This window comes from Mirounga leonina, unplaced genomic scaffold (assembly GCF_011800145.1).
Source record: "Mirounga leonina isolate KUSES-001 unplaced genomic scaffold, KU_Mleo_1.0 Mir_199, whole genome shotgun sequence".
Lineage (NCBI taxonomy): Eukaryota > Metazoa > Chordata > Mammalia > Carnivora > Phocidae > Mirounga > Mirounga leonina.
The window spans coordinates 4842892-4864624 of record NW_023270498.1 but is presented as its reverse complement, the minus strand read 5'-3'; the positions used below and the strand labels follow the sequence as shown (position 1 = coordinate 4864624).

Below are 21733 nucleotides of genomic sequence, written 5' to 3'. Positions count from 1 at the left end.
TTTAAGAACCTGGTCAACCCAAGCCTTTCTCTGAGTTCTGTGAGTCATCCTGGCAAATTAATTGAACCTAAGGAGGACGGTGTTGGATCCTCTGTTCTGTAGTGGTCGGTGGTCAGAAACAGGAGGCTGGGGTCTCACGGGTGGGGGTGGGGAGCAGCCAGGTGGGACTGAGCCCTCCGACCTATGGGTCGGATGGTGTCTCTGGGTCCGTAGGGTCAGAAATGAGTTGAATTCTTGGACATCCTGCTGGAGTCAGAGAAATGCTTGCCATTGTATATAGGTCAATGCCCCTGACATCTGTATTGAGTCTGGGAACACCTGAGAAGTTTCTTTTGCTGGAGTGCTCTCCACTGACAAGTTAGACTGACTCAGAGACTGTGGTGTGGTGTATCACATGTTTATTTCCAGTGTGATTTTCCATCAAGCTCAGGGTGATGGAGAAGCAGGTAGAAAGCTGGGGTTGCCAACTCAAAGGCTCACAGGGACCAAGCAGATAATGAGGCTGAGCGGCCACAGAGGGCAGCCCCCAAAGCTCGGTCTTCTCTCGAGAAAGCAGCCCTGCACCCTCCGTCCAGACTTACCCGGAGGGATCACAGACCCAGCATGGCCGGCTTTTAAGAGAAGCCAGAAATCCAAATTTTTATGTGAGGTCTCCCAAGTTTTAAATGTTGGCAACCAAGTCAGACATTCAGAGCCAAACCAAACACATCTGCATGCTGGGCGGGACCCGCTCCCAGATGTGCACCCCACTGAGTATTAAGGGGCGCCCTGGCCCTTCCTCCTCTGCCTGCTTCTTTTCCAGCTTTGGAATATCGTCGTTGCTCAGGTTTCTCCTGTGAGAGAGCTCTTGAAAAATATCTTCACGGATATGTGTGGGGACTCCTTCTAGCTTCCTCTTCGTGAAATATGAAAGTCTCTTACAAATTCTGCAGGAAAGCAGCCTGTTTCAATAGCCCCCCTCTGTTCTGCCTCCAAATGTTCCTTGGGATAAGGCTCTGTTAAGCAGTTTTTGAAATGCTGTTCTGCGCATTCCATCATCCCACACTGTCATGCCGAAAGCCCTTACAAGTACTCACTTGTGTTGCACGGGTATGGAGAGAATACATCTCGCTGGATGAACGTGGTGCATTCCAGTGCGCTCTGTGGTCCTGTCTGCAGCCGCGGGCACGTCAAGAGCATGCATGAGCAGCAAAAGGCAGGGAAGGCTGGAGGGGGCAGGATGAGGTGGGGCCAGACCCAGGGGTGGGGGAGCCACAGGGACTGGGCCAGAGGTGCAGTCTGCAGAACTCGGGTGAGCCAGGCCAATTTCAGGGGTCCAGACCAGCCTGTGGTCAAGTTCAGTGGGATGAGAACCCAGGCTGGGGGTTGGCAGCCCCAGATCAAGCTGAAATTAATTGTGTGAGAGCAGAACCCACCGCTGTTCACAGAGCTGTGGCCTGAGCTCGGCCTCCTGGACAGAAGACCCATTTCAGGGAGCATCCTGCGTTCAGCAGGGATGGAGAGAAACAGTAAGGTAGAGCAGGTGTCCTGACATTCTGCACCCCCGGGGTGAAAGGAGGCGGGCAGGCAGGGCAAACACAGGCCTGGCACTAGCACTCACTCAGCACTTCGCATGTGCCCCTGAAGCGGGTACCTCACCCCTCCTCCAAGGAGATGGCACCCCTGTTCTCAGTGCCGACTGCTGGTCCCTGGATCCACCCTCCTGGCTCTGCCCTGCGTGATTCTGATACCTAGTTTCTGCGGGTAATAAGGGATGTTCTTCTTGTGTGGCCAATAGCAATGATCGGGGCACGACCGTGGCCGTGAGACCGGTCCATCCTCTGAAGGCCAGGCCCTGGAGGCTAGGGCAAAGCAGAAGGCACCCTCCCTCTGGCTGGGGCTGCATTCTGAGAGGTGGCAAAGCCGTCCCCACACTCTCAGCCGACCCCCACATCATCAGCTTGTAGCATCTGCACGCTGGGGCCAGTCCCCAGGAAGATAGGGAGCGTTTGTGGTTTTCTGCTTTGCCGGAGGACCCTATCCTTTTGCCAGACTTCTGTTACTCAGGTATTCACGGAGTACTGGTGGGAACAGCGCAAGACCCTCCGTGACCTGAGTGAGAAGACCCAAGTTTGTAAGCCCTACGGAGTTAGGTCCCCGTTTGCTTGGCTATTTCTCCTTTCTCTGCACCCTGTAGACATCAAAGCCATCTGAACAGCTTTGGCTAGGGTTGCCTCAGGGCCCACACTGACAAATTGGAGGCCAAGTGTGATTTCCTCCAGAACTCCTGGCGGGTTGGCCTCAGCTGAGGGCGTCCTTCTGAAACTATTCAGCCCAGTGGCAAAGTTCACGGCTCTGTCCCCGGCAGTTGATTTAGAGGCTCCGCTCGGGCTGCTATAGTCACCACCTCTTCAGTGACCCCATTGGCTGGGCTCCCCCGAATGCCCTGCGAGCCAGGGTTTTGAATTAAAGAATAAATACCAGTTTTCTAAAAAGAGCAAGTGTGAGCGCTTGGTAATAATTGGAATACCGTTTGTGCTCTGTGATCTGCAAATGATATGTTTTCCATCAAGTCATTCGGTTGGATCCAATTATCATCTTCTGTTGCAAAATAAGCCTGTGCGCTCAACGCAAACTTGGGACAACACATTCCCAGCGTTTTCCTCTAAACTTAGTGCAGCCAGTGAACAAGCTCAGGGAAGAATTCAGCCCAAGAGCACAGGAACAGCACAGATGCCCAGGTGATGGGCACCCCTTATTTTGGGGACACCTGAGAGTGGCCCCGTGCGCGGCTCCGCCCAGGGCAGGAGTCATTCCACTGTGACCTACATTTGTTTAAGCATCTCCTCCCAGACGCGTCTCCCGTTTGTGTATGGCCTGGGCCAACATTCCTAAAACTTAAAGAACAAGTCCACGAGAGGAGTAAAAAGTCTGGAATCAGACCGCCTGGGGTCACATCTGCTCATCGGCGGCGACTACGCTCTTGGGCCAGTGACCTGACCGCGTATCGAATTCCTTAGCACGTGGAGAGATGGAGGACCTCTGCCCCTTAGAACAGTGCCTGACATTTTGGCAGCCTTCAAACACTGATGGCTGGAGTTGTTAGTTGCTGTCCAAGTTACTCTTCACAACTGCCTGAGAAAGAATAGAAATGTGATCTGTTGATTCGTATGCTTTATATCTATCTCTGACCGCCCGCCTCTTTAAACTTCACAGCGCCTTCAGAAAGAAACTAAATGTGTCTATGTACATTCGTGTGTGATAAGGGGAGAAAACAGAGAGGACTTTGCCTCCTGTCCACCCGCAAGAGCATCACAATGGAACGTGTGTTATTTCTAAGCCTATGAATCCCGAAGGCAGTCTTGCTGTAATCAGACAATGTATCTCTCAGAGTATCAGCATCGTGGGACTCTAAATTCCAGGGTGCCTTTGGGAAACATCCGGGCAGAATAGATGAGAGGTTGGATAAGTGGGTTTCAGGCTGTGTTGGTTAATGGTAGGACCCCACTGAAAGCAGGGTTAGAGCCACAAAGGACAGAAGGTGCAGCTTCAGGAGAAGGGAGCCCCCCAGTCTGGCCTGCCATTCCCCTCACCCCCCATCCTCTGCCGTCCCCAGGTCCGTCTTAGCCCCATTTGACAGCAGGTGGTGAGCATGAGGACATTAGCAGTGAGACCTGTGGGGCCCTGTAGGGCATGAGTTTCTGGTCACGTCGAGGAACTGAGGGTGTGCGGGGCAGCAGAGGGGCTGGAAGAGACGGGGTCCTGCCTTTCCACTGGCTGGTGCCAGACTGGGGGAGTCCCAGGACTCTACAACCTCAGGAACTCTGTGACCAGCAGCGCTTAGAAGCATCTCCCACCTTCTAGAACCCTAGAACTTTGTGACTGGAGAGCACTCAGAAACACTTAACGCATCCTAGAACCCAGATACTTTGTAACTATGTTTGCAAAGGAGCGTTTAAAAGCCACTCCAAAGATACGTACATACGTACATACACACATAGCATGCCAGATCTTGCAGAACTGCGTTGCTCCATACAGAAGCTCTGGCCATGTTTGGCTGCTGAGCCCTTGCCAGACGACTGCCCCAAATGCAGATGTGCTGTGAGTGTAGAAGGCACAGACTTTGGGGTGAAGGAAAGAGCTCTTCATATTAATTACACGATGATACATAATGATGATAATAATGTGGCTTAAGTATTGGGTTAAATCAAGGATACTAATGAAGGTGTAATAAAAGTGAAGTTAAATAAAGTACTTAATTAAAATTAATCTCACCTATTTTTCTTCTCTTTTTTCTTTTTTTTTTTTTTAACGAGATTTTAAATTACACATGTGGCTCCTATTCTATTTTTAGGGGACACGGCGATTCTAGAACTCTGAAGCTCTGTAAATACAGGAGCGCTGTTAAATGGGCTGGGAAGTTGAGCACAAATGACTGTCATCAACTGTAGATTTTCCCAAGCTTCTTGCCTTTCGTTTATCGAGTAATTGTTTTGAAAATGCATGAGTCGGTTTGGTTGTCATCAGCAAATTGAATCACTACCTGAAGGGGACATTTTTTTTCCCCTCACACTTTTTTTATTTTTTAATTCTGCCAGTGGGTAAATTACTTAAAGAAAACTCTTTTAGCTACATCAAAAAGAGAAATGACCGGGGCAGCTGGGTGGCTCAGTCGGTTAAGCGTCTGCCTTCAGCTCAGGTCATGATCTCAGGGTCCTGGGATGGCCCCCTGCTCAGTGGGGAGTCTGCTTCTCTCTCTCCCTCTGCCCCTCCCCCTGCTCCTGCTTTCTCTCTCTCTCTCTCAAATAAATAAAATCTTAGAAAAGAGAGAGAGAGAGAAAAATGACCTCACAGGCCTGAATGGATCAGAATCAGCCCATACTCTTTTATTCTTTCTCATATAAAATGACAACAAAAAAACAAAACTTATTTATCCGAGGGCTGATTCGACATGACTGCTCCCAAGTGTCCTTTCACCAGAAGCTGGCGAGGCCGTGCCATGGGCCAGATGGGGGGCTCGGTCACCCTGATGCCCTCGCCCCCTGCCCTTCATCCCTCACGCCGGACACAGCAGTTGGCTGCAAGCTGTGTTCTCTGCGGCCACACTCAGTGTGAGAAAATGCTGCTGGTCGTGTTTATTCAGCATGTACAACCCGGTATCAGAATGTCTGCGCTGTGTTTGTTTGCTCTTCGTTTTTCTTGGTCTTAGGCCAAAACAGACTGTCAACACAAAACCTATCTGAAGACTGGGGTGTACGTTGGGGGTGCGGAAGGTGCCCGGGAGAGGAACATCTGTGCGCGTTTACTTTCAGCTACAAAGAAGCGGACGCTTCTTGCCAGCTATCGACTCCAGGGACACATCTCGGGCTCTCCTGCTAAGCCCACAGAATGCTGACCTCCAAGCTCAGGGACGAAGTGCTTCGGACTGGTTTTTGCAGGGACAGAGGAATAGTCACAATCCATGGCTAACCCTTTGGGGGCAAGTAGATAGCAGTGGATGAGGAAGGAAAAGCAGATACCGCTAAATCTCTCCCTCGTGAAATTTTACATTGCCCAGCAAAATAGATACGTTGACGTTGGCTTTGACTTTTGCCAAAAAATCCATTGGCGAGAAGCCCAGGGCCCAGAGCGCAGGGACCCCTCTGCATTGTATCAGAAGAGGAGGCAGCTGCAGGAGCCCAAGTGGGTCAGCAGCCTTGGGAACAACAGCCCAGCCAAGGACCCTGGACAGACCCTCCCTCCCAGGCTGGAGACTCCCATCATGTGTCCACTCTGTCCCCTTGGGTAGGCAGGGCCCCAACAAACCAGGCCCACATCGGAGGATGTGGTCAGAGAGCCATGTGAGGTGCAAGGCGGGTAGAGGTGGAACGGGACTGAGTGACAGCATCGGGGATTCTGTGCAGTGTCACCGAGGCAGGCAGAGGAAAGGGGGCGCAAGAGAGCAGAAGCAGGAGGGATTGGACTCAGTGTAGGGTCCCCAGACTTCCGCAAGAAGGCTTGGACTGTGGAAAGGTGGGGAACAGCTGAGGACCCCCAGGCCCTTGGGGTTTGGCTACCGATGGCTTTTTAGGGGGGCAGCTCAGGCTGGGGCCTGGCCCTGAGGAAGATGGTGAAGTCCTTGTCTCTGCCACCCTCTATGGTTGTCAGGCTGACAGCTACTCACTGGGTTTGGTAAGCACTGATAACAAAATAAAATTGTAAACATAATGTGCTATGCAAATCGTGCATCGTATCACAAAAATGTGAACGACTTTGCAAAAAAAGAATTCGCATTCATGGTCAGAAGGGCCCAAAGGATTATTTTAAATTTGGCCATTTAAAATATTGCCTATCGGGGGGCCTGGGTGGCTCAGTCCATTAAGCGACCAACTCTCGATTTCGGCTCAGGTCATGATCTCAGTGTCGTGGAATCGAGCCCCACGTCGGGCTCTGCACTCAGTGTGGAGTCGGCTTGGGATTCTCTCTCTCTCCCTCTGCCCCTCCCCCTGCTGTCTCTCTCTCTAATAAATAAAATCTTTAAAAATATATAAAAGATTGCCTATCCTTCAAGCTGTTTTGTACCAAAATGAGCATACTTCTAGACAAAAAGGATAAAATACTCACTGTAGTTCATTCATTTCAACAAATCCCAGTGGTTGGTGGTGGTTGTCTAAATTTCTACCGCCCTTGTCCATGGGTGCGTGCTGTTTCTAGATCATCATGTTCCTCCTGTACATATGTCTTGATTTCTTCACATAACATGCTGCCGTAAGTATTGATCTTCTTCTCCACATAGACTCCAAAATCGACTGATTTTAGCGCCCTTTGAAATCAACGTGCAGTGTTGCTGGATATTTTTTAATTCCTCTCATAAATTCGACAAACACTGTTGTGTTTCTGTTTCGCTTGCTATAGGATCATTTCCTTAAGACAAATTACCAAAGGAGACTCGTGAACCAAGGTTCTTACAAAGTTAAAGCAATGTTTTTGTTTCTCAATATGCATTTCCATTCCTCTCCGGTAGCAACAAGTGTGAGGGTCTCAGCTCACCGCATTTCATCAGCTTGCAATGACTTGTTTCTAGTTTAACATTTATAAAACAATAGCATTAGTGGGATTTTTACTTTAAACTGCTTTTTAACTCTCATTAATATCACTCTGTTCTCATAGAGCGATGTGGTTTAGCATGCTTTGAAGTAAAAGCAAGTACTTTGAAGCAGAAGTGCATGCAGAATTTTGTTTAGCTGGGCTTTAAGCATCCCAAATGAAGAGCAAGCATTATAAAAGTACCATTTTCAGTTTCGAATACGATTTTATATAGCACTATGCATCTTTTTTCTCTGCCACATATTTTGTTAACTATGTAAATTAAATGTACTTAAACCATCACGGTCCATGAAAGAGAAAAGCACAACTTTAAGAAAATGCATCCAAGCAACAGTAGTAGGAAAGGGAGCCTTTGCTCTGTTTGGTCCTCATTAATTGGCCCACAGGCACACACAACCAGCCCCTTTTGTCCGGCTTGTCAGAGGACATTAGCTGAGACTAATCTGGAAGCCGCTTCCTGGCTCCCAAAAAGACACAGCCACCAAGTAAGAAAGACTCATTTATCAGAACACAAACTCTGCTATGTAAGTGAGGATTGTGGAAAGCATATTTCATGCATCATTATCTGGGCCTGAGTAGCAAGGATGGAAATTGGTCCTCAATTTTAACAATCAGTGGAAAAGACCTTCAGCTTCCACTGAAGCTAGACAATTGCCCTCGACATGTCTCTGTTCTCTACGCAGCGAGAACAGAGACAAGAGCCCTCGCAAAGGCTGCATTGAAATCGTTTTGGCATTAGACGTCCTGTGGACGCTATTGTCCGAGTGACGCAAATAAGGCGAGTTCCGGCTCCCCTCAGCAGGCGGGTTGACATCAGGTGGCGGGGGCCACAGTGTGCCACGGGACACCAGACGTGGCCGGCTCTCCCCCAGGGTTTGGAGCCCATGTGACCTTGGGCGGATCCATTAGTCTCTCGGCACCTGGTTTCCTATCTGTAAACAACGAGAATACTGCCTGCCTTAAAATTGCTTGTAAGGGTTATAACAAGATAATTTGTGCAGAAGCCCTGTGTCTGGAGACTGGCTGTGCAGGCCGCACCTGGAGCAGGACAGGGGCAGCCGTCTCTGGGAGGGGCTTCGTCCAGTCTCGGGGGGACGGTTATCACGGTCCCTGTGGTTGTAGTTGTTGCTGCCGGTCACACGTGCATGTGCATGCATGCACGCGCACACGCATGCACACACGCGCACATGCACGCACACGCATGCATGCACGCACACGCATGCACACACGCGCACATGCACGCACACACACACATGCACGCACATGCATGCACACCCGGACTATGTCCCTGCAACCCCGAGGGCAGCAGGACCCCGTGAGGACAGAACTGCATGAACTCGGCTGTGCGTTGTGCCTTCCTCGGGTACTTCCAGAAGAGAGTAGAGAAATAAAGAATAAGAGAAATGAATGCCCTTCCTTTCTCTCTGGTCTTCCCTAGACCTAAAGCCGCTATAACCTCCAGTGGTGATGAAGACCTGTTTCTCACCGGGCAGTTCCAGAAAACCCTTGAGGAACTGGATGAGGAGCTGGAAGGTGAGCGCAACCCTCCGTCCTGCTACAGTATTAATGTTGTGTGGCGGTAGACTCCGGTGGTGGTCTTTTTCTGGCCATGCTTGGCATGGCTCCCTGAAGGAAAGTTCAGTGGGAGAAACCCAGTTCCGTCTGAAGAAAGCCTGGGTGTGAGGGGCGGGCCGGTGAGCACAGCTTGGGAAACGCTGGGTGACAGAGGCGAACAGGTTCCCTAAGACTTCCACCCCTTTGCTTGCTGATGTTTGGCGTATCTCAAAGGGAAATTCAGTACGCACCGCCTCAGCCGTGAACCCGTTTATGGTGGAGCGCTTGCTGTTGTACGGATAGGTTTTGGGGAGATGATACTCTAGGGCCAAAGCAGATGCAGATGATCTCAGTAGACAACCAAGGAATCTCTCAAACAAAGGCACACACTGATAGTAATCTAGAAAGTAGGTGTTGGCCATGCCTTCAAACAGAAACCAGAAGGAAACAGACTGCAGAACTGATCCACAGTCTACTCGCCTGTCGGCCTTCTGTCCTCAGATGTACTGGACAGAGTTGAAAAGGCTGAATCGGTCATCCTGTGTCCCTCTGGCTATGACCATGTGAGCGGCTGCATCCCTTAGGGCTAATTCTGAGGTGCCCAGTTAGTCATCTCCCTCTTAAGAAGTTAAGGCGTGAGCACATCACCCCGTGTGGTTTGTGGTGCTTCCGAAGAACACAAGTAAGCTGAAGGTCAAAACCCAAAACTCACCTCCGTGTTCCACGCTGAGACAGCGTTTCCAGGGGGCAAAATGTGGTACCTGAATGCCTTACCTTGAGACATCGCGGCTGTGCAGAGCTTCTCCATCGAGCCATCAGAGTTGAGACTTGGGCCCCAGGCATGTGCAGGTGATGAATTGGAATGGCACTTTAAAATGTATGTAAATAACTTACCCAAAAATAACCTCAGGAAAATCAAAGCCAGGGTGTGATTACACTAAGTAATTGGCTTGGGAATCATGCCAGCGATGCCAATCTGTGACTTGTGTTCATCCTTCTTTGCAGAACTGGAAGAGAGCCCTGAAGACTGCAGCCTGCCAACCGGCTCTGTGAATGGCGTGTCCCCTCACTGCACGCCAGGAGCCACCATCCCCGAGTGTGATGAGGACACAATCCCAGTCACCTTCATCGGAGAGGTTTCAGATGACCCTGTGGATTCGGGGTTGTCTTCCAATCAAAACAACAATGCTGGTCTAGGGGGCATCGTGGGCAGGGAAGCCCCCCCAGCGCCACGTCAGGAGGAGAACAGCCAGCAGCGTGGAAGGAGGGCAGAAGTGCCCAACGCACGCGCTCCTCCCCACGACATCGGGGAAGAACGCAAACCCGCCTCGTCCAACCCCTGTGAGGCTGTGAATCTGAATAAGATGGAGCCCAAGGTGACTGCGGCAGTGTTTCCCCCGCACGGCCCAGATGCAGAGCTGAGTGGCGAGGAGCCTGCCTCTGCTCTCGGTGGGAAGACGCAGGCCAGCAAGACGGCGAGGTCACAGCCAGTGAGGGACAAGGAAGGTGAGGGTGTGAGTAGTGGCTCAGCACCACCATCCTGGTATCAACGGGGCCAAAGCCCAGGGGGGAGTTATGGACTTAAATATGGCCTCACGACGTATAAGATTGTCCCTCCAAAGTCAGAGATGAGGTGTTATGACAGAGGAGTGTCGCTCTCAACAGGTGCCATTAAGATTGATGAGCTAGGGAATCTGGTGAGTCCCCATGCCGACAGGGGCAAGACCATAGCCCTGTCACCGTCCGCCCTCGACTTGGAAACCCAGCCCATTGGAAAAGTCAAAGAATTCTGGAGGTCCAACTCCCTACAGAAACACTTTGGCCAGCCCACAGAGGGCTTCACCAAGAGGACCCTCACTCCCGCCACACCAGGGAAGCCACAGTCTCAAGAAAACAGACTCCGAGCAGAGCCCACCTTCCCAGACCCCAAAGTGACGTCACCCCCACAGCAGTCTGCCCGCCAAGAAGGGGGGGGACATCTGGAGGAGGGCAGAAGCCGGCCACCCACGGCTGCCCCTTGTCACATCAAAGTGCCAGCAGGGAACGCCACGGAAGTCCCATTTCTCAAGCCTCAGAGAAGAACGTCCAGTCAGTACGTGGCCTCTGCCATTGCCAAGCGGATAGGGCCCCAGAAAGCCCACACCGGCCTGGTGAGGAAGCAAGGCCATGCCGAGGAGACCCGGGAAGGCGGAGCGCCAGAGCTGGCTGGACAGCCTCCCGCTAGGACAGACGGCACAGCCCCCAGCCCGTACTCAGACACACGCTCCCGTACCTATGGGGGAGCCTCGGCGGTGGGAGCCCAGCCCAGAGCGCAGGTCAGCAGCCCTCCTGGAAAGCTGTCTGCTCCAGACTATCCTGCTGGCGTCCACAGAAGTCCCTATGTGCCGCCCGTCCCAGCTTCCCAGAGGGATCACGTTTCTGTGACGCAGAGCTGGAGCCTCAGTGGAAGGCAAAGCACCAGCAGCCCCAGGACCGGCTCAGCATCTGCCCCCACATGCACGCTGGATGGTACAAACCCCCCGCCTGCCCGCTCGGGGGACGATCAGACCCCTGGCAGGACCCTGGTGGACGGCTCCAGGTGGGGCCCCATCCACGCCGAGCCCCCTCAGTCTCCGAGAGGGTCCGGCATGAATAACCATGCCGGACAGGAGCCCCTACAACAGGAGGAAAAGCCCAGTTTGTCGTGCGCAGAGGTACACGAGACCGACGGTACGCCGTCCCCCAGCATCTTTGGGCCAAAGAAGAAATTCCGACCCGTGGTCCAGAGGCCAGCAACAAAAGACACGTCACTGCACAGTGCTCTCATGGAAGCCATCCACTCGGCGGGAGGGAAGGACGGGCTTCGCAAGGTGAGCGGCCGGGTACCTGTCTTTAGGGCGCAGGCTCACCTTCCACACCCACGCGGGTCCTCGGGGGCCTGGGGGAGGGGCAGGGCCGGCGGAACACTGAGCGGGATGCTTGGGGTTAATTTCCACCAGGAGTTTCTTCGTCTCACTGCCTTAGGGGATTTAGAACCACGAAAGAGACAAAAACGGGTTTGGGGTTGTCCCCACTGCCTTTAAGGCCCTGACTCTCCTGGGGAAAGATGTCGACAATCAAGTGTCCACATCTGGGCCCAAGGGAGCGGAGAGGTAGGGGTGGATCATCCCTGACCGGTTCGTGAACGAAGGTGTGAGTCAGGGAAGACTCAGGCCAGGACCACTCCTGCCTGACGTTCCTGCATCTCCGGCAGCTCATACTGTCATTGTTGAGTAGCAATAGGGACAGTTTAGGAACTGCCTCCCTAGCCAGGCACTCAGCACCAACGCTCGGCATTGGGAGCCATCTGCTTCATTTTATAGATGAGGAACTGAGGCAGAGCACTGTCAGGAGAGCAGAAAGCCAGCAGCCATAACCGGGAGCCCGCACACCTGCCCTTTGCTTGTTAGAGGCTCTCAGGTCAATATGCAATCTTAAGTCACTACGGTTCCATGCAAAAACATTCTTCCTTCTAACACGGGGCTGTATAATCCATCCTAGAGCCCTCAACTGACAGGTAGTGCTTTTGCTCTGAGGCTGTCCTACTTAGCACTTCTCCTTCCGGGTGATGTGTGTCGACACTGTGAATATTCTAGATTGCAGCAGACACCTCCGAGGGAGGGCCCAGGAAGCCGTCCTACACGGAGACCGCGGGCGAGCGCTCCGCACTGCTGTCCGCCATCCGAGGGCACAGCGGTGCCTGCAGCCTGCGGAAGGTAAGAGAAGGGCCTTCCGTGGCAGGATGGGCGCACACAGCCACTCCCCAGAGCGCCCCACGTGGGTGCCACAGAAGCCGGGGCAGCCCTCCCGTGTCCTAAGCATCTGCTAGGCCACCCTCAGGGTGGGCAACCCAGGACCGCTGAGGCTGGCGCAGAGGGGCAGCCCTTGCGTGGGAGAGGCCAGGCATCCGGGAGCGGTCCTCCTCCCTTCCTACCTGCCCACCTGGCACGGAGCGTTTCCTGAGTTCTCGGGCACCCAGTGTGGCTGCAGGGCTGTCTCTCCTGGGGGGCAAAGTTGCTGGTCCTCTGGCACTGATCTGGCATGGCCTCGGGAGCCCAGGAGGGCCGGAGCTGAGGGGCAGGACCGCGTCCTCCAGCTTCCAGTCGCAGAATCCGAGGAATCGCGTGATGGGTATTTTACTCCCCGACAACTGGTCAGAGTGGTGTGGATGGCCTCCGGGTCTGTCCTCACCTGCCAAGGCGAGGCAGGAGGTCAGGGAGTTCTCAGAAGGCACGGCGGCCACCCCGCGCCCCGCCATCCGTCGCCGGTTGGGGAACTCAGGCAGCGAGCTCGCACACCTCCCGGGCTTGCTGCGGGCTAAGTGAGGCCGTGGGCGGGTGGCCCCTCCAGAAGGCCCTCAGGGACCTTGTCATTGAACCATGTCATCTCCAGGTGTCATCCTTCGCCTCCGAGGAGCTGCGGAGCTTCCGGGACGCCGAGCAGTCATCAGAGCCGCCAGGACTCCGTGACCTTGGCCTTCAGCCCCTGCCCGCCCCGCCCCCACCGCCTCCGGCCACCCAGGCTCCCTCCACATCCAGGATGGCGGCCAGGTCCAGCTCAGGCAACCCCGCCCAAGCCAGGCAGGCCCTGATGGACGCCATCCGTTCTGGCACGGGGGCCGCGAGATTGAGAAAGGTGACAGTGCGTGACCATGTGAGCGTTCATGTGGGGCCAGCAGGGGGTCAGCAAGGAGCCACACGGCAGGGAGACAGCCGCGGGGAGGGGTGGCTGACAGCCCGCGTCCCTTACCCCAGGGACCAGAGGAGATGGCCCTCAGCGGGTGGGGGGTCGGCCCACAGACTAGCTCCTGGGGATGCAGGGGGTCCCCCCACACGGGTAACCCCTAACTGCATCTCAGCCACCCACTCTGACTGTGGTGCACGGGGCATCTAAGCCGCGTCCTGTAGAGAGCCCATGTCACCCTTGTGGCCCTCAGCCTGGGTTGAGGCTCTCAGCACAATTTCTGTTTGTTTGTTTGTTTTGGCTAGCATTATGTTTGAAGTGATTGAATCTGAAGCCCGTTGGGCAGAGCGCACGCGCCCTGGTTCTGCGGCTCCTACTTGCATGTGGTCTTACGCTGGTCCGCACATTTGTCACCCTCACGTTCCCCAAAGCAGTGGGGTTTGCGCCACGACCACGGTGGGACTCCCAGACTCAAGGACTCTCGGGCCGCGTGGGTTCTGGGATCCGTTTCTCCGCCCGTGGATTGATTCTCTGCCCCTGCCCATTTCTGGTGGGTTTGGGGAGTTCTGCTAATGACAGGGAGGCTGGTGACAGGTATTATTTCCCAGGAGACGATCTCCAGATGCTAAGCTCCTGTTTTGACATGGACCTCAAGAGGTCAGTACTCAGATGATCCTCAGTGCATATGGGAAGTGAATGAGGCTCAGACAACCCGAGTGGTTTGGCCTTGGTCCCACAGGACCGGGTGCAGACAGGGCTCAGTTAGGGCACAGAAGGTGCTCGGAAGCAGGTATCCGCTGTGGGAGAGCAGGTGGCCCTCGAGACAGGGCAGAGCTGCTGGTGCTGCTGAGAAGGCAGATGGCTCTCCGGCTGTCCCCCACCCCCCGGGAGCCTGTGGAAGCAGAGGAGCAGGGAGAAGACCCCCTCCCTGCAGACAGCAAGCCCAGGACATGATGGGCAGTCCTCACTCAGGCCCAGAGATGCCCAGCGGTGTTACCCAGTGCACTCACAGCCTGACCCCCCACCGCCTGGCGGCTCCCCTGCTCGCAGGTCACCCCCAGGGCTTGTCCCTGTGTGACAGGGAGGCATTCCCGGCTGTGTGCATGCGTGTGGCCCCCGGGAGGGACCCCAGACATCGGCTGTCAGGCCCAATGGCCCCACTGATCCTGGGGTACGAGTTTGAGGTTCTCAGAGTGAAATCCACCTGACATCTCCGCCCTGATTCAGATTTGGGGGCGGGGTGGGAGGTGAGCCGCGGAGCTGCGATTTTCAAATGTTTGCCAAATGACTTCACCTTCAGATCGGAACTAATTAGCTATGTCAGCCGCGCCTCTACTCTATTTCAGGTAATGCTGAACATACTTGTTTTATGACCACAGACCATACCTGTTTCTTACATATGCCAGTGCATTGACGGATTTCTGGATCTTTCCAGAAGAGCTGTTACCCTGTCCAAGGAGCCTGGGCCCCGAGAGGTGAAAAGCTTGCCTGAGGTTGCACAGCTAGGAGGTGGCAGACCACAGCAAGCCTGACCCTCACGCTCGTGCCTTCTGGAAAGAAAGAAAAAGAACAAGTTTGAGAGTTGTGTGGAGGGGCAAGAAGTTGTGCCGCGAGAAAGGAGGTGGGGATGGGGACAGTGAGGAGAGGAGGACCAGGACCAGAAGGGGCCAGGTGGGCGTTGGGGTGGCACAGCTGGGACCGCGAGCATCTGGACCGAAGCTCAGGAGCAGGGTTGCTGCAGGTTCCGGCCAGGGGTCGAGGCCAGGCTGTTCTCACTCACGATCCCTGCTTTCTTTCTGCTGCTTCGAATGGCATTCAGAAGCCTTCATGTTGATTGTTTCTTGGATGAGTAGAAGTGTTGTGACCGCCTTATCCATCCTGGGAAGGTCTGTGCAATACGTGCTTATATGGCACGGCTGAGACTTTGATGGCCTGAACAGTTTACAAGACGCCCTTGGGCGAAAGTGACCAGGACGAGTGTGACACGGGGGACCATGTCCCTTTGCTCTCTATCACCGCTCTACCCAACTGCGCTGCCGTGTGCGTGGATGACCTCAGGGCTGAACGTACAGGACTAGGTCACTGCTCCACTCAGTGACCCCGGGACCCCTTCACCCCCTTGTACTCTGCCTCTCAGAATCACATAAGACTGGCTGATGGAGATGGGACCTTGAAGGACAGGCAGGCACTGGATGGTCCACGTGCCCGCCTATGTATTTTTCTCACAAGCCAGGTTAGATGGCGCTTCTCTGCTCATCAGGGACCATGAGGATCTCCGTTGGCTTTGCCACAAATGTGCTCTGGGGTATATGTTATGGCAGGTGAATCTCAGATCATTTGTGCTTTGCTTCTTATTGCTTCTTCTGCTTCCTTTTACCTTCTGGGCTGTTAGAGTCATAGAACCTTGAGGAAGATGTGATAACTGCAGGGCTCTGGGGTCCACACAGAGTGGGCTGAGCTCCCTGGGCATGCAGCATGTGCAGATTCTCCTTCACCAGCTCCTGGGTGTTCAGTGAGGGCTCCAGGTCGGGTGTGGCTGGGAGGACTTCGTGGACCCGAGGGATGTTACTGGCCTTCCCAGGGTTGGTGTGAGGGGCTCCCATGCATAAGTCTACTGGCTCCCCTCCTCCAGTTGTCAGTCCAACCTCCTCCTAACTGGGGTGCTCAGGCATTCTGGGAGGATTCTCAGAGAGGCAGGACGTTTGGGGCTAAAACTCAGATGATCGCCTCCCCACCACCTGTAGCATACAAGATTTGCTTTGGCAGGGATGCTACTTATGGTAAAATACCAAAGGGTCGGTTTGACACATAAGGAACAATCACCGTAAAAATGACTGGCATTGGGGTGTGGACCTGGCTCAGTCAGTTCAGCGTCTGACTCTTGATCTCTGCTCAGGTCTTGATCGCAGGGTCCTGAGTTCAAGCCCTGTGCAGGTCTCCATGCTGGGCATGGAGTCTATTAAAAAAAAAAAAAAATGCCTGGCATTTTTCAAGGCAATTAAAAGTACATTTGCCTTCACAGTGTGATGGCAAATTATCGTAATGAGATAATTTCTCTGCCTCTGTGTTTGTGGTGGTCAGAGAAATTTCCAGCTCCAGATCAGAGCATTTGCAGTCCCACTCTGTCTGCGGGTCCTTCTTCAGGAGTGCACCTGCTCTGCCTGAGTGCAGGGCTCAGATGGACGGCCCAGCACCCACTTCCTTCCCCGACTCCATCCCGCACTCATAGTAACGGGAACCTGTCTGCATCTGACAGCCCTCACTGGTCTGTTTTAAATGCATTCTTTCGGGAGCCTGGAATGAACTCCAAGCACCCTCTGCATCTGTGCTTATATTTAAAACACTCACACATCCAACCATCCACTCTGCAAGCATTTCCTGAGAAACCCCCAGGGTCCAGGGCCCATGGTCCTGCTCATGACAGAAGAGTGAACGAGGCAGTGTCTGCACCCTTGTGGGCTCTCAGCCGGAAAGAGAGGGTGTGGAGTCGGTTGTTGACCGTGGGATCTTCTCGCCAGGTTAGGGACGTGATGAAGGCCTCAGAGACACTTCCTTGTGTGCCCTGGCTCTCCTCCAGGCCCAGACAGTCCTAGCCCTGTCACCTTCCTGGGTGTGAAGGCTGTGGCTTCCATCCCATAGACAGGCTAGTGGGGCGCAGACGTCGTGACTTACCCCGGGCCTGAACTGGGTGGGTGCTGCTGAGCCCGGCTCCGTGTGGGCACATTCTTCCAGTGCAGGAATGGACTGATGCCGACCACGTGCATGTCATGACGCTTGGCCTTGACCGTGGACCCCATGAGACATGATCAGACAGGTGACGCTGTCACCATAAATGCCCAGGAGGCCCCCACGCCAGAACAGAAACCAACAGTGGCAGCATACCTCTTTCCTCCAGGCCAAAAGGTGTCTTCCCTGGAGGGTCAGAGAAGCCACGTTCCCATGGCCGGGAACAGTGACTTGTGTCAGAACAGGAAACCCAGCGTGAGCCAGAACTCCATCACACGCCAGGTTTGGGCTGCTCGTTCTGTGAACCTGAACAAGGTTTTGGTTAGAGTGGACTATTTCAGAGGTGCAGACGGGTCAGTCCCGGCTGCGCTGACCCTTGGCGTGTGATCCTTCTGCCCCGTTCGGATCTACCAGGTGACCGTTTCTTTCTGCAGGGGGCACACAGGGAAGCCTGTCCTGAGAAGCCACCAGAGCAGTGACCCTCAGGGCCCTCACAAACCCTGCCCCCTGTTTTACCAGCTACCCCCACTCATCCCACACGTGCGTGCGTGAAGCACGAGCCCTCGGAAAGCCCCCCTCAGTTCACGGGCTGGACTGGCTTCCCCTCTCACAGCTCCTGCCAGCTCCCTTAGTATCAAATCACAGCTCTAACTTCTGGAATAATCAGTGCCACATGCTTGGTGCTTGCCCCTCCTACCTGACTATACCCCAGTGCTGTGCCCTGTTCCTGGCACCATAGTGGGCACTCAGTACCAGTTACTCAGACGAGGGACAGAGAAAACAAACGCACCCTTTGCCTACCATGTTTGCCGGCTCCCACCTAGGAACCCAGTGCGTCCCTCATCCGTGAGCCCATCACTCGTCTACTCCATCATCACTAGAACATCTTGCCAAGAATCCACTTCAAGCTGGGAAAAAACCACCGTCTTTTCCTTTGGGAATTTAGAGGAGTTCTGTGCATCCCGAGTCTCCCCTCACTGGTCCCTTTCCCAGTCCGCAGAGTTGGCCAACAGCTCATCAACTCCCCAGAGCTAATCTGTCCCCTCGGAGACGGGAGCTCACCAGCAAGTTCTGCAGCTCTGATGATTCCTTTCCTCCCCCTGGACACCATTTGCCTGTCACCACTGTCCCTTTCATCTCTTTCCATAGAGACATCATTCTCCTTGGCAGGCGAGGAAACAAAATGAAACTTGGATATTTTTACAGCTTTCTGGGTTGGCCTCAAACTCTAAGCTTTGTCCTTTCGTTGATTTTCTTCTTGTCCAACCAAAACAAAAGAGGATCTTTCAGGAAGCAAAACTATCCCTTGCCTCAGCCCAGATAGCAGTCACTTACTGATGTGGCTTAAATTTGGGTCGACGCTAGTGGCCATCAATATGGTTTATGCTACGTTTGTGGTTATCTGAACCACCAGGCTCCCTGTTGTGAATTGTGATCTGAGCCAGATCGTTTTAATGCTGTCCTCGTGCAATTTCCATTTTTATACGACACTGAGGAGTTTTTCCTTTGCCCTTCTAAATAGTGTTTTAATTTGCTGAAAACGTTTCAAATCTGGATTCAACCGTTGTATTGATATTGGCGGTGGTGAGCATGCCTTCCAGGTCTCCAACCCAGCCGTCAGTTCAACACTCACCAGCCCAGGGCTCCGGCTCTCTGACACTCAGGTTTCTGGCCTGCCAGGAGAGCAGGGGAGGGCCAGCCCCTCCCTCCCGGCTTCACCGTCCTGCCCTAGAACTGCCCCACCAGCCCACAGCCCCACGTACCCTTTGCACCCTGAGAAATTGACCTTAGTAGCATGGAACCACTCTCCAAAGGTGGCTTCTCCCAGTGTGCCTGGCTTCAGGTGACAGAGGCACGCCGAGCCATCTCCTGCCCCACCCCAAAACCTGCATTTGGTTATCATCCTAACTCGTCCACGGGAAAGCTCAATGGTGGGGATGGGGGTGAGTGAAGCACGTGTCAGACCCCAAGACTCGCCCAGACCGCATGCAGAGTCAGACTCCAGAGCGTGCACTCTGAACTCCGCACACGATCTTAGTGTCTATTTTTTTAAAGTTTTGGCAAATGATATCTTTATTAGGTGTCATTATTTTTTCCATTGTTTTTTAGAGAGAGAGGGAGAATGCATGCAAGCAAGGGGGAGGGACAAAGGAGAGGGAGAGAGAATCTCAAGCAGACTCCCTGCTGGGCACAGAGCCCGACACGGGGCTCGATCTCACCACCCTGAGATCATGACCTGAGCCAAAACCAAGAGTCAGACGCTTAGCCAGCTGAGCCACCCAGGCACCTCTAGTTTTTCTACTTTTATTGATATATAATTAATAGACGGCATTGTATAAGTTTGGGACATAGAGCAGCATGACTTGACAATGAAATAATAACAGCAGTAAGTTAACATTCATCATCTCATGGAGACACAAAAAGAAAAAGGTGTTTTTCCCTTGTAATGAGAACTTTTAGGATTTGCTCTCTAAAAAGCTTCCCTCCATGACTTACAGCGGTGTGAGCTGTAGGCATCATGCTGTGCATTACATGCCTGGTATTTCTGTATCTTATAACTGGAAGTTTGTATTGTTTGACCACCTTCATCCAGTTTCCCCTCCCTCCACCCCCTGATTCTCATAACCACAGCTCTGATCTCTTCTTCTATGCATTGGATTTTTTTTAAGATTACACATATAAGTGAGATCATACAGTATTTATCTTTGTCTGACTGACTTCACTTAGCATATCTATCCACCCATCTACCCCCTACCCACCCACACGGTTTTATTTTTTATGGATTCTAAGTAAATTAAAAACACCAGTACACCTCGCTCATAAATAATTTAGTGTGCATATTATGAGATGCTCATACGTTTTATGATTGTTTTTGAGATAAAATGTTTGTACAGTGAAATGCACACACCTTAAGGGCACTATCTGATGAGTACAAAACCCATTTCTACTGTCTTCACCCCCACTGAGTTTGAGTTTGTTTTTTTTTATATTTTATTGTTATGTTAATCACCATACATCATTAATTTTTGATGTAGTGTTCCATGATTCATTGTTTGTGCGTAACACCCAATGCTCCATGCAGAACGTGCCCTCCTCAATACCCACCACCAGGCTAACCCATCCTCCCACCCCCCTCCCCTCTAGAACCCTCAGTTTGTTTTTCAGAGTCCATCGTCTCTCATGGTTCGTCTACCCCTCCGATTTCCCCCGCTTCATTCTTCCCCGCCTGCTACCTTCTTCTTCTTTTTTTTTTTTCTTAACATATATTGCATTATTTGTTTCAGAGGTACAGATCTGAGATTCAACAGTCTTGCACAGTTCACAGCGCTTACCAGAGCACATACCCTCCCCAGTGTCTATCACCCAGCCACCCAATCCCTCCCACCCCACCCCCCACTCCAGCAATCCTCAGATTGTTTCCTGAGATTAAGAAATCCTCATATCAGTGATACATGTCTTTCTCTGACTTATTTCGCTCAGCATAACACCCTCCAGTTCTATCCACGTCGTTGCAAATGGCAAGATCTCATTCCTTTTGATGGCTGCATAATATTCCATTGTAAATATACACCACTTCTTCTTTATCCATTCATCTGTCGATGGACATCTTGGCTATTTCCACAGTTTGGCTATTGTGGACATTGCTGCTATAAACATCAGGCAGCACGTACCGCTTCGGATCCCTACATTTGTATCTTTGGGGTAAATACCCAGTAGTACAATTGCTGGATCATATGGTAGCTCTATTTCCAACTTTTTGAGGAACCTCCACACTGTTTTCCAGAGTGGCTGTACCAGCTTGCATTCCCACCAACAGCTTAGGAGGGTTCCCCTTTCTCCGCATTCCTGCCAACATCTGTCATTTCCTGACTTGTTAATTTAAGCCATTCTCACTGGTGTGAGGTGGTATCTCATTGAGGTTTTGATTTGGATTTCCCTGATGTGGAGGGATGTTGAGCACTTTTTCATGTGTCTGTTGGCCATTTGGATGTCTTCTTTGGAAAAATGCCTGTTCATGTCTTCTGCCCATTTCTTGATTGGATTCTTTGTTCTTTGGGTGTTGAGTTTGATGAGTTCTTTATAGATTTTGGATACTAGACCTTTATCTGATATGTCATTTGCAAATATCTTCTCCCATTCTGTCGGTTGTCTTTTGGTTTTGTTGACTGTTTCTTTTGCTGTGCAAAAGCTTTTTATCTTGATGAAATCCCAATAGTCCATTTTTGTCCTTGCTTCCCTTGCATTTGGTGATGTTTCTAGGAAGAAGTTGCCACAGCAGAGGTCGAAGAGGTTGCTGCCTGTATTCTCCTTTAGGATTTTGATGGACTCCTGTCTCACATTGAGGTCTTTCAACCATTTGGAGTCTATTTTTGTGTGTGGTGTAAGGAAGTGGTCCAGTTTCATTCTTCTGCATGTGGCTGTCCAATTTTCCCAACACCATTTGTTGAAGACACTGTCTTTGTTCCATTGCACATTCTTTCCTGCTTTGTCGAAGATTAGTTGACCATAGAGTTGAGGGTCCATTTCTGGGCTCTCTATTCTGTTCCATTGACCCATGTGTCTGTTTTTGTGCCAGTACCATGCTGTCTTGATGATGACAGCTTTGTAATAGAGCTGGAAGTCCGGAATTGTGATGCCGCCGGCTTTGCTTTTCTTTTTCAACATTGCTCTGGCTATGCGGGGTCTT

The 21733-nt window shown here is 52.5% G+C and overlaps 1 protein-coding gene across 1 annotated transcript in view; it reads left to right on the top strand.

The window, feature by feature from the left end:
• COBL (cordon-bleu WH2 repeat protein) overlaps window positions 1–21733 on the top strand; it is a 279447-nt gene that overhangs the window by 244360 nt on the left and 13354 nt on the right. Inside the window, exons 11-14 of the mRNA XM_035026491.1 lie at window positions 8504–8598; window positions 9625–11468; window positions 12234–12353; window positions 13030–13278. Of these exons, the coding sequence (XP_034882382.1) occupies window positions 8504–8598; window positions 9625–11468; window positions 12234–12353; window positions 13030–13278 (2308 nt within the window). The remainder of the gene's footprint in view (window positions 1–8503; window positions 8599–9624; window positions 11469–12233; window positions 12354–13029; window positions 13279–21733) is intronic.